Source organism: Formica exsecta, unplaced genomic scaffold, assembly GCF_003651465.1.
Source record: "Formica exsecta isolate Colony F162 unplaced genomic scaffold, ASM365146v1 scaffold337, whole genome shotgun sequence".
NCBI classification, from domain to species: Eukaryota; Metazoa; Arthropoda; class Insecta; order Hymenoptera; family Formicidae; genus Formica; species Formica exsecta.
Genome location: NW_021850624.1, coordinates 477,135 through 490,249, shown reverse-complemented (window position 1 = coordinate 490,249; position 13,115 = coordinate 477,135). Strand labels below are relative to the sequence as shown.

The following is a 13,115-nucleotide window of genomic DNA, read 5'->3' as shown; positions in this document are numbered from 1 at the left end:
TGTGGATATAAATAGATCTACCGATGGACTAGGTAGACGTGTCGGCACATATAGTGTTCGTTAGGCCTAGGTGTAGGTGTGTAGGATCTGTATAGGTGTAGGTAGCCTACCTACCCTGCACTTTTATCTGAAACATGTTTCGTTTCCAATACATCATTAATTCGCGAAGACGTAGCGATACAGCATTGACAATCTTTATGAACAGTCGCGTAACTAGATATAGTCGTGCTAAAGTCTGAGTCTTTTTTCATTAATGCAAAAATTTTTCCCCTTTGTTACTTTTTGAGAACGAAAAGAAAAAAGACGATTTCTGCATAACTTTTGCGTATGACGATTATTAACGACCCAAAACATCACGACACGACATCAAAAAAATACGATATATTACAGAAAAATTAGAGCCGACCAATCGAACAAAATACTTGTAAAAAAGAAAAAGAAAAAAAAAAGAAGCAAAAGTAAATTCTACTATCAATCCTGTCACACAAGTGTATTGATGCGAGTGTGTTGTGTTCTGTTCTATTACGTGGTGTAGGCCATATTCGCCAGTTGTATCCCTGAGATAATTGACCTGATCGGGACGCGAAACAAGTATGGCGGCACTTTGAAGAACGAGCGAGGTCGCAGGTGAGAGACACAACCAACCAATTAGCTTCCTTGATTTGAGCCCCTCTTTCCTCTCCTGACTACCATTATACCTACGATATCCTCTCGTATACGAAAGGCAATACAATTTCCACTTTCACTTTCCTACCCCTGTAGCATCTATACCTGATACACCTTTGTAACACTTATTTTTTCTGACACACGTACACTCACGTACACGATAGTTTCTTTTCCGATCTCCCGTTATCTCCTGTGAATGCAATCTCCCAATAGAAGCACGTACAAACATTAATCTCCATCAAGAAACCTTTTTCTGATCCGACGAATCCTTCTTGTAAATCTATATATATACACATATATATTTAGAGATCAATGTTAGCATTGCAAAACCGCAGTTCCATACCAGCTCATTGCACTAGTTGTCAGTCGGCCTTAGTGCAGCCGCTGCCCCAAAAACATTCCTTAACAACACACACTAGCCTATCAGCAAAAAACCTCTCAATAAACCAGCCAGCCCGTCTGCCACCACGGACCTACTTACCACACCCAGCAACTGGTGTTAGCTTGTTTGTTCACACCGATAGCACTTGGGACAAATACGGCTTATCGCGCTTGACATAAAGCATAAAACGAGCGAATATTATTCGAGCGAAGTCTTCTGTGAATAGTACATCTCGAGATACTTTGTTGATTGCCGTCGTAGATGTTACGCGAGACATTTCATCGTTTTTATGTTACTCATGAACAAATCGTGCGAATCTCAAACGGATTTTAACAAAACGCATTGTCCGGATCAATTTCGTACGCTTAGTCGCTTCCATTAATTAATTGACATCGTAATCATTGTGTCGATCGTGAATCTCGGGGGAATCTAAATTGAGGCATAGCACAGATAACGTAATTCACTATTAAATGTATATGTGACAACTTTGAATTGAGCGAACAATTGTGCGTCACGGTCTATAAATTCGCATAACGAGTCTTGAGTTAATTATTCGATAGAGAGATGTCACGGCCGAATAATTTTATTGTCGTACGAGCGAGGTCGCAGGTGAGAGACACAACCAACCAATTAGCTTCCTTGATTTGAGCCCCTCTTTCCTCTCCTGACTACCATTATACCTACGATATCCTCTCGTATACGAAAGGCAATACAATTTCCACTTTCACTTTCCTACCCCTGTAGCATCTATACCTGATACACCTTTGTAACACTTATTTTTTCTGACACACGTACACTCACGTACACGATAGTTTCTTTTCCGATCTCCCGTTATCTCCTGTGAATGCAATCTCCCAATAGAAGCACGTACAAACATTAATCTCCATCAAGAAACCTTTTTCTGATCCGACGAATCCTTCTTGTAAATCTATATATATACACATATATATTTAGAGATCAATGTTAGCATTGCAAAACCGCAGTTCCATACCAGCTCATTGCACTAGTTGTCAGTCGGCCTTAGTGCAGCCGCTGCCCCAAAAACATTCCTTAACAACACACACTAGCCTATCAGCAAAAAACCTCTCAATAAACCAGCCAGCCCGTCTGCCACCACGGACCTACTTACCACACCCAGCAACTGGTGTTAGCTTGTTTGTTCACACCGATAGCACTTGGGACAAATACGGCTTATCGCGCTTGACATAAAGCATAAAACGAGCGAATATTATTCGAGCGAAGTCTTCTGTGAATAGTACATCTCGAGATACTTTGTTGATTGCCGTCGTAGATGTTACGCGAGACATTTCATCGTTTTTATGTTACTCATGAACAAATCGTGCGAATCTCAAACGGATTTTAACAAAACGCATTGTCCGGATCAATTTCGTACGCTTAGTCGCTTCCATTAATTAATTGACATCGTAATCATTGTGTCGATCGTGAATCTCGGGGGAATCTAAATTGAGGCATAGCACAGATAACGTAATTCACTATTAAATGTATATGTGACAACTTTGAATTGAGCGAACAATTGTGCGTCACGGTCTATAAATTCGCATAACGAGTCTTGAGTTAATTATTCGATAGAGAGATGTCACGGCCGAATAATTGTATTGTCGTTAAGCGAATCGCGCGCTTTGATATATGTCGAGCTGTATTTTTCTCCGAGTGCAAGGGATTAACGCCCAGCATGTACCCTGCATTATCCGAATATTGAGAATGCATATATTATATATATACATACATATATAACCTATTGTTGTACCACTTCAGTGTAATAACCTTGATGTTTTAGACAATATGTAATAATGAGATCGGTTTTTTTTACGTATTTATAAACCTTAAAAAGGGAAAAAGGAAAAGAAGATATACTTATTAAATAACATGTGCACTGGGAGACGATTGCTGGTCATGCATAAACTCAGGGATTCTGGTTGAGAACATCCTCAGTGGGCCGAAACGACAGTTCTTTTTTTTCAGTTCAACTGTCATTTCCAACTAGCGCAAATATGGCTTGCGCAAATGTGATCTTCCTTAAGATGGAAGCTACACAACAACAACACGCTGCTGATCGTATCATTGTTCGAGCACTTTATTTGAATCCGATCACACGATCGATGAAAGAATTTCCGCGTGTATTGTGTACGATAGTAACCCAGGAGAGCTTTGTTACGATGATAAATCTTTCGCGAATCGATTAACGTTATCATTTTTCATTGTCTCTTATAGCGGATTATATCACCTGTATATTGCGTGCCGTTTCTCATCAATATTCTATTAATACTGGTCATTTTAACTTTAAATGGGGCGACGCGTCAGATACTGATTTAATGAATTAATTTGATTTAACGCATCGTGGATTTAATAAATTAAATGGTCTGAGCGCATAAAAGCATACCGATATCGGATAGACATGCTTGCGTGAATAATTTCATGTTCACGATAAAAAAAAAAAAAGAGAAAAGAAACAGACACAGAATCTCGTTATACGAGCATTCGATTTTCCTCGAACGATGCGCGCATCAGATTTGTGACAGATTCGCGACACGCACCCCTGCGTCTTCTTAATCCGACTCAACTCTCGTAACTCAACGGTTGACACATAAACGACTTATAAACAACTCTTCACACCCACTCACATTTCGACACGTACACATGGCGTCAGGTCCGTATATTAGAGTAAAAGTAATCTTAACAGTGGACATTGGGCTCACATCGGATTCAGTAGCGTTTGTCGCGTTGGCCTTTCTTTATGAGAAAGATTTTTTCTTGCGCGTAATAAAGAGTATTTTTGTACACGCGCGATGAGAGGCAAAACTGAGTTCACGATGGAGTCAAACGTCACCGGGTAGAAGACATTAAGCATGGAATGATCACGGTCGAACTCTGCTATCTTTCCTTTGCAAGTCTGCTGATTATCTTTAGGCACCACCAGTCTTATCTGTTACGGTGGCATTTCTAGAAATAGAAAAAAATATGTCACTATTAATATGTATATATATACACGCAGCACGTAGAGATCACACACTTGTAGAAGAGACTTTTGTGCTTGACGTATATCGCAATAACTAATACACGAATGAGCCTGCACTCGTGCGTATTTAACCAGACACTTGTCAGTATTAACCTCTGTATATATATCGTATATCTAACGCTATTAATTTATTGTGTATATAGGTATGTGTGCGTGTGTGTGTGTGCATAGTCGTTCATGTTAAATGGTTAAAATAAATCACTCCAATTCCTAGCGCAATTTTGTGGTAAGTCTAGCTCCTAAATTTATTATTTATTTCACAAACAAATACTGTAATGCGTACAATGCGTGTATTATTCAAGTGCCAAATAGCTTTTATTATTTTTTATTATTTTAATGAATAATATCGACTAAGTTTTCTTTTTAATAAGCTCGGTTGTCAAGAATATCGATTTTAGACTTGATTGAATTTTTCTTGAAAAATGCAAATTGAAAATAATATCAATTTATGTCTTATTTCTTTTTTTTAAATTATATATATTGTTATATTTTCCAATAAATAACTAATAATAAATAGCATAATTTAACAAAGTAAAGTGAAGATTTAATTTCACTGTGGCAGCAGACTAAAATGGCACGAAAAGAAAAAAAAAATGTAATTCGATTTCCTATCGGCATCAACATTCGTTCTTCTCTTTCTTCGTCATTTATCTATTTTCATATATACATATATCTTGGAAAGTATTTGACAAGAAGCTTATTCAACAGAAAAATTAAAGTAAATAGAAGTTGTGTGGCCGGAAAGAAAAGAACTTATATATATAATATATATTGTGGGTCTGCCGTTATATAATATACTACATAGAGCGTATATGGTAGTTGCTTGAGAACTTTTCCTTTTTTTTCTTATATCACTCATCAATATCACCCTGATAAGAACGTAATCTAATATGTTCGTTGTGTTGACAGACATATTGTTGTGTGCGGCCACATCACCTACGAATCGGTCTCGCATTTCCTCAAGGATTTCCTACACGAGGATCGCGAGGACGTCGACGTAGAAGTTGTCTTCTTGCATAGGTATGATCGGCGTTTTTGTAAAATTGACATTTCTCGACTTGTATCAGATGCTGTTTAATTCTTTCGACATTAACGGATTGTGTTTATCGATCGACTGATATTACAAATGGTTTCGAAAGGGTTATCACTTGACGTGAATATATTTCATGAAATTTATCTTACACATTTAATTATACACACATACATACATTTTTAAATTAATTCATCTGTGTTATCGGTTTACGCGGATGAATAATAACCATTTGTATTGAATTTTATATATTACACGCATTTTTACAGGGAATAGAGGTTTGTGCATTTGATTCTAGTAGAATATACAGACGCTTATATCCTTTTCAAATATTGTCATTTTATTTCTTTATCATTTCTTTCATGCTAAATAATATTTTATTATATTTTTATGTTGGCGACTTCGTGGTGAGTATACGTCGCCCTTCGACGAACGAGAGATTTTCTGTCGCCAGACGACTCAAAGCGATCAGATTCCATTAGCTTCGCGTCTTTTATCGATCGTAAAACTTTGTTATTCCGTTATTCCAGCAGCGTCTCAATTTACAAACAGAGATTTTTCCCATTGACGTTCAATATCATGGACTCTTAAAGGGGATAAACGAGAAGATCACGTTCCACGCGCGGTCGCCTGTGTAGTCTGATCGCTATAGTCGTAAGGGGTGGTTTGTGTTTTCAGGAAAGAGCCGGATCTCGAATTGGAGGGTCTTCTGAAAAGGCATTACACGACCGTGGAGTTTTTTCAGGGCACCATGATGAATGCCGTGGATCTGGAGCGCGTCAAGGTACCCTGAACCCTAGAACAACCAACACACGAAAAACCTTCACCAACCAACCAACCCTCCATCAATGCCCTCCACGTGGCCGCTCGCGCTTCTTGTTTCCTTGCAGTTCTTTAGGTTATTACACGGTTATTCGCCTGGGTATAACACGCCGTGTGATGGTCGATCGATATATATATACTTACGTATCTTTCTCTTTATATGCATATATATACTATCTATATTTATACATATATTTACGTCACACGTCATGCAGTCTCACGTTGATAATTGCATTATTTTTTATAGAAACTCGCATCTGCGAGTGATTCGTGCGTATATGAAATACACCTGCGAATCATACCAATGTTCGCTACATTCTTTAGATTTATTCTCTCTTTTCGCTCTTTCGCTCTTTCTTCTTTCATTCATGAACTGTCGAACTGTCCGGTGCGGCATAATTAAAAATACCATCTGACCATCGATTTGCACGTATTGTGTTTCTCGCGAAAGTCGTTTTTCGAGTTTACTATACCAGGATTCACGGCATTCTGACCATAAAGTAGCGCTTTCGAGAATACATCTCGTGAATACAAAAGCGACGCAGCACCGGACGGCCGAAAGATATATATACGTATCTATCTATATTTACGTAGAAAGCAACCGCCTGCGACTGCATGGTATGCTGTATTGAGCTATGGAGCCGACTCAGCGTGCAGTAGAGACTTATTTAGAGATTTATTACTATTGTACGCCTTAACGTTCCCGTTTCCTTTGAGGGTGATCGCGTTCGATTCTACCGCACATTCGTTCGATTAGAATAATAATCGACCAATTCGATGAATTAGTGACACAATATGATGTGTAAGTTTCCCCTCAAAGGCCGCGAGCACGTGAACGATGAATTTGTATTACATATTTACGTTATTAATGAAATCTTCGCCGACCGATTGTCGGCTGGCTACTCGACGATATTCTTGCAAAAATGGTGCCCGTCGACAGCTGAGGTGAATGTTATTTATAAAGAAAATCGTATCGTTTTGTCGGATCCGTTCAGGAAACCGCCTGATCTCGAACTGGAAGGACTATTCAAGCGGCACTTCACCACCGTGGAGTTCTTTCAGGGAACCATCATGAACCCGATTGATCTACAGCGGGTTAAGGTGAGTTTCTTACCATGACCGAACAATCTACCTCCTCGATACAAAAAATATGCGCGTTATAAACCTGTATATATAATATATATCTAACAACCTTCCCTTTATGTATATATATATATATATATATATATATATATATATATATATATATATATATATATATATATATATATATATGTATATATAGGGTCTCGTCTCTCCTTTACTCTTACTATATTTCTATTTTCCTTTCCATTATTCAACTTGTTACCCGTCGGTTCGTCATATTTCGACGTGCACGGTACCAGTATTTTATGTCGCAGTTATATAATATATTTGGAATTGTTACTTTAATTAATTAAATATGTTGAAAAATTTGTGTGTAATTCTCTCTCTAAAAATTTAAATTTTAATTCTGTATCGTTGCATATTTACGTTATTAATGAAATCTTCGCCGACCGATTGTCGGCTGGCTACTCGACGATATTCTTGCAAAAATGGTGCCCGTCGACAGCTGAGGTGAATGTTATTTATAAAGAAAATCGTATCGTTTTGTCGGATCCGTTCAGGAAACCGCCTGATCTCGAACTGGAAGGACTATTCAAGCGGCACTTCACCACCGTGGAGTTCTTTCAGGGAACCATCATGAACCCGATTGATCTACAGCGGGTTAAGGTGAGTTTCTTACCATGACCGAACAATCTACCTCCTCGATACAAAAAATATGCGCGTTATAAACCTGTATATATAATATATATCTAACAACCTTCCCTTTATGTATATATATATATATATATATATATATATATATATATATATATATATATATATATATATATATATATATATATATATATATATATATATATATATATATATATATATATATATATATATATATATATATATATATATATATATATATATATATATATATATATATATATATATATATATATATATATATATATATATATATATATATATATATATATATATATATATATATATATATATATATATATATATATATATATATATATATATATATATATATATATATATATATATATATATATATATATATATATATATATATATATATATATATATATATATATATATATATATATATATATATATATATATATATATATATATATATATATATATATATATATATATATATATATATATATATATATATATATATATATATATATATATATATATATATATATATATATATATATATATATATATATATATATATATATATATATATATATATATATATATATATATATATATATATATATATATATATATATATATATATATATATATGTATATATAGGGTCTCGTCTCTCCTTTACTCTTACTATATTTCTATTTTCCTTTCCATTATTCAACTTGTTACCCGTCGGTTCGTCATATTTCGACGTGCACGGTACCAGTATTTTATGTCGCAGTTATATAATATATTTGGAATTGTTACTTTAATTAATTAAATATGTTGAAAAATTTGTGTGTAATTCTCTCTCTAAAAATTTAAATTTTAATTCTGTATCGTTGTTTTTTACAAGATTGTTTAACATTTTTTCAAGTTTATCTTGTAATGTAAATTCTGGCAGAGAAGAGAAAAATGTTTAGAAATTTTGAATATTTTTATATTTTTTAAAATATAAGATATTTATATATATGCATCGCACATATGTATGATTTTATTACGTATGTATATAAATTTTTACGAAGATTTGACGGAATGATATTTATAAAGTGCGATGTGAGCGGATTATATGATTTGTGCTCGCGTTGGAAAAAATCGATGAAAATAGCGACTTCACGACTGTTACCGTGGGCAATCGGTAGACGTTCGGGAACTGACGTTGTACCGATAACAAACGCTGTTGTTTCAGGATGTTTGTTGCCTGTATGTTTCCCTTTATGCTCGTATATACATTGACGATGTCACACGATACTCCTACCGGAGTCTCTGTACGCTGTCCGCTTTCGTGTCTCGTCAATTTGCGATAGCTGGTTTCGAATTCGATCAATTATTTGCGAGATTTTGAAAGGATTGGGAATGCAGACCTGAGAGCCCCCATGACCAAAACTCAATTTTCGGTTTTATGTTTGCCTCGGTAACGTCGCCCCGATCTAATAGCCTCTGTTTATCTATCTATCTATCTATCTTTCTATCTATATTTCCGTCTCTCTCTCTCTCGTCCCTTCTTTCTATCTATACATACCCGACAGCAAATCCGAGAGAAAAGCAACGTCAATTTTTCCCACATAGACACGTACACACACACGGACATTTATGCATACCCATTTACGTGAAAAAAGTCCCTTTAAGGTTGTGTTGCATCCACCGGATAGACCCATGCCTGCTGTCGACCCAAGTGGGTAAGTGCCCGTGTTTTTCTCGTGGAGAGATTGGTTTATCAGACCGTTACTTTTCAGACGACAGTTTTTGTTAGAGAATTTTAGTATCTGATATATATACCTATATATATGGGACAGTCGAACGTGATATCTGTTAAGTGTATCGATCCTGCACTGACGAAGACGAGACGGTACGTTCTCTTTGACTGTTTGTATAGTTTTTTTTTTACACATCGAGGTTAATGCCAAGTCTTGTTAGCCGATAGATTAGCATGTAGATAGAGGCGCTTCTCCATTATTCAGATGTATAGACTTAGATGAAACGACCTCTTCCCCCGATGATCGATAAGGTTTGCATATCCAAAGAATGTGTCGTAGAGGCTCGCTTTTATACTTTGATCATTATTCGAATCGTGCGACTGCGTCGAAGGTGCGCACGAAGAAAATGAAAAAAAAAAAAAAATTATACATTGCTGTTCGATTGCTATCTTCATTTTATTTTAAAGTAAAAATTTTACATTGTTAAAGTGTAATTTTTATTTTAATATCGAGAATTTGAATGTGAGAAAATTGTGAGGAATTATATGTAGAACCCCAAATTTGATTATTAATATATTTAAGTAATAATTGGTAATTAAATTAAGAGTGTTGACGAAGTAAATTGATGGGATTTAATGAGACTCGATTTTCATGAGTTTGACTAACTTAATTTGCCTCATACATTCCGTGAAACAAACAACTCCATTAACCGTGCGAATCTTCGATACTAAGTAGCTATTGTTGTCTCATTGAATGCTTTTATATGACTTTTATATTGTAGATGCATATTTTTCCATGGTATCTTTTATATCTCCGATGATGTCTTCCATTCATCATATAATTCTACCAATCTGAAAAAACCCGTATATTATATTAATTGTGAAAATAAATAATTTTTTGAATACAAATCATAGATTTGTAAATTTAGTTGTAGCTTACACATATCGTATTGATTTCGTGGCGACGATCGCGAGATACGTTTCATATAGTTGCTTGTCTCTTAAGTAAATACGATTTTATTAGTTGTAACAATTTTATTAATTAATTGATTATCGTTTTTTTACTTTTCTGCTCTATTCTATTTTCGAATATACGCGCAGAGAGCAATCTCTATTTTGCTATCGCTTTGAGACCAACGTCCTGCCCAATATACATTTTTCCTATCTATTAATTGACTATAATAAAGCAACGGATGACACGAAATGGATTATCCCCATGCTTTTTAGGTACATGAAGCGGACGCGTGTTTGGTACTGGCGAACAAATACTGCCAGGATCCAGACGCGGAAGACGCGGCGAACATTATGCGCGTCATCTCCATCAAGAACTACTCGGATGACATTCGCGTTATCATTCAATTAATGCAGTATCACAACAAGGTAACCGTTGTCGAGACGTTGCTCGGAAATAAATTTCATTTCAAACAAAGAGTGATTTACCAAGCGAAGATATATGTTGACATTAATTTTTTTCCAAGGTTTGTTTTTATCGAGAATTGTTCTTGATTTCTGTTTTATTCCAAGGATTAGATATTTTTTGTTGTGTTGCAAAGTTATATGTTTTTGTCGAGGTTCTATCTCTTATTCTGTCAACCGAATGTTGCAGGCCTACTTACTAAACATTCCATCGTGGGATTGGAAGCAGGGTGACGATGTCATATGCTTGGCGGAATTGAAACTAGGTTTCATCGCGCAATCCTGCCTGGCGCCTGGTTTCAGCACAATGATGGCCAATCTCTTCGCGATGCGTTCTTTTAAGACGGTCAGTAAATCGTCGTTTTCCGGCAGTCCACCTGCCATTTAATCTATGCATGTCTGAACGCAATTCTTCGTATAGGTCTTTGTTACGATCAGGCTGTTCACAGTGATCGCGTATAAAAAAAAAAAAAGTAAAGAAAAATAGACGCCGTTGTATTTTTCGCGAAATCAAGATCTTGCGATCACTCGGATTCAACCGCACCAATAAAATAATTTCTCTGGCAGATATCGCCATAATCCGATAAAATCATTTCTAATAAATTTTCGTCTCGTGATTCGCGCAAATCGCTAAATTGCACGCCATCATTATGCACGGTCGCTCAAATTGCGGAAAATGCAAACGCGGAAGCGATTCGAGATTTACGCGTTGCGTTACGTCACATTGTGACACGTCCGGAAATAGTCGGACACGAGCACTTCACTGTGGACATACGCGCACAATCCGTACATGCATAGGAGCGTGTGATTTAGAAATGGTTGGTTGATTGGTACCAGTCGCCCGATATGCAGGCTTGGCAGAATGACTACCTGCGTGGAACCGGAATGGAGATGTACACCGAGACACTGAGCCCTACCTTCATTGGAATGCCCTTTGCGAAAGCTACTGAGTAAGTCGGTCCATGGACCAATCCAACATCCAGCAGACACGCGCATATCTGATTCAAGAGACGGGACCGGCGTTTGCCGGCGGCAATATCCATCGTTCGATCGCCATTGTTCTACCTTGTTTGATCTCATTTGCGTTCCCCTGTGTGTTCTCCGTCATAGTGATGTGGTTTCTTTCTTGTTATGCGGTTACGAGGTGAAACGCGATCGGGAGATGTACGGAATTGTCGGAACAACCGCTAATTCCGTGTCGAATAATAGTCTTGTGGCGCGTGTGTAATTATTTTTAATTCATGCTTCTTTAGCCAGAGTGACGTAGCGAACACGTGGCACGACGATCGATTTTGTCGTCTAACAAGAAAAAGTAGGGGACTTGGTCTCCCGCTATTTTTATGGACTTTTTGCGTTGTATGTTACGCTTTTATGCCGCAGAGAGATTCAAAATTAGAAACTTAGATAAGGTCTTCTCATATCACCTTTTATTAGATTTTGTTTTTTCAAGAATGAATTAAATAATGGTAGAAAAGATATTTTTACACGATTATCGTAGCGACATTGAAATGGTAGCCGATCATTTTTCAAAAATGTGAGATGAAAAAAAAAGTAAGTTTTGTAGAATTTTATTTTTATTTAGAGCAGTTTTTATAAACTTAATTGATAGATTGATATCATAACAAATTATTGTTTTTTTTTTTAAATGTATACCTATTTTCGAAAATATCACGTTAAAAAAATTCTTGGCGCGTTGAATCCCTCTTAATAGACAATTCAAGAAATGAAGTATAAAATTAAACACAAAGATTTTCAGCGCATATCAAATTATTTTAATATTATAGTTACAGAAAGCAAATTTAAACTTATTTCAATAGGCAAGTTAAAACAATTTTATTCATTCGACTTACGCCGAGTTCCTCTGCAGTCGTGCAAAAGGTTTATGGAAAACGGATGACTCTTCTATTCCTTCTTGTAAGACATGAACAAAACTCTTGTGGTTTTTCTCGCGTGTAACTCTGTCGTTTAGGTAGAATCTTGAGAAACACTCGAGCGAGGGAAATTCTTGGAGTAAGAATAGCAAAACTCGCTCGAGAATCGTCGCCGTCTATATTTTTTAGTCATGCTTGTCCATTTCGCGTTTTGTTATCGCGATTACATTAACGACAAAAAGTCACTCGGAGGAGGTCCGCAGTCTCTTGAATCGGAAGGCAAAAAAAAAAGGGAAGCTTCGCCTCGCCTATGTCTCTCACTACGCTCCACTCTGCTATATACGTAAACGTATATACATATATTAGTATATATACATATATATATATA

The 13,115-nt window shown here is 36.1% G+C and overlaps 1 protein-coding gene across 39 annotated transcripts in view; it reads left to right on the top strand.

The window, feature by feature from the left end:
- The window catches only part of LOC115238420 (calcium-activated potassium channel slowpoke), a 101,085-nt gene that overhangs the window by 59,231 nt on the left and 28,739 nt on the right, over window positions 1–13,115 (top strand). For 17 of the 39 annotated variants that reach the window (XM_029812217.1, XM_029812216.1, XM_029812214.1 and 14 more), the window contains 4 exons: window positions 4,995–5,105; window positions 6,933–7,038; window positions 10,668–10,820; window positions 11,047–11,202. In XM_029812217.1, the coding sequence (XP_029668077.1) occupies window positions 4,995–5,105; window positions 6,933–7,038; window positions 10,668–10,820; window positions 11,047–11,202 (526 nt within the window). Of the gene's footprint in view, window positions 1–535; window positions 628–4,994; window positions 5,106–5,793; window positions 5,900–6,932; window positions 7,039–10,667; window positions 10,821–11,046; window positions 11,203–11,693; window positions 11,807–13,115 lie in introns of all 39 variants that reach the window. The other 22 variants (XM_029812247.1, XM_029812249.1, XM_029812218.1 and 19 more) reach the window with 7 other exon arrangements.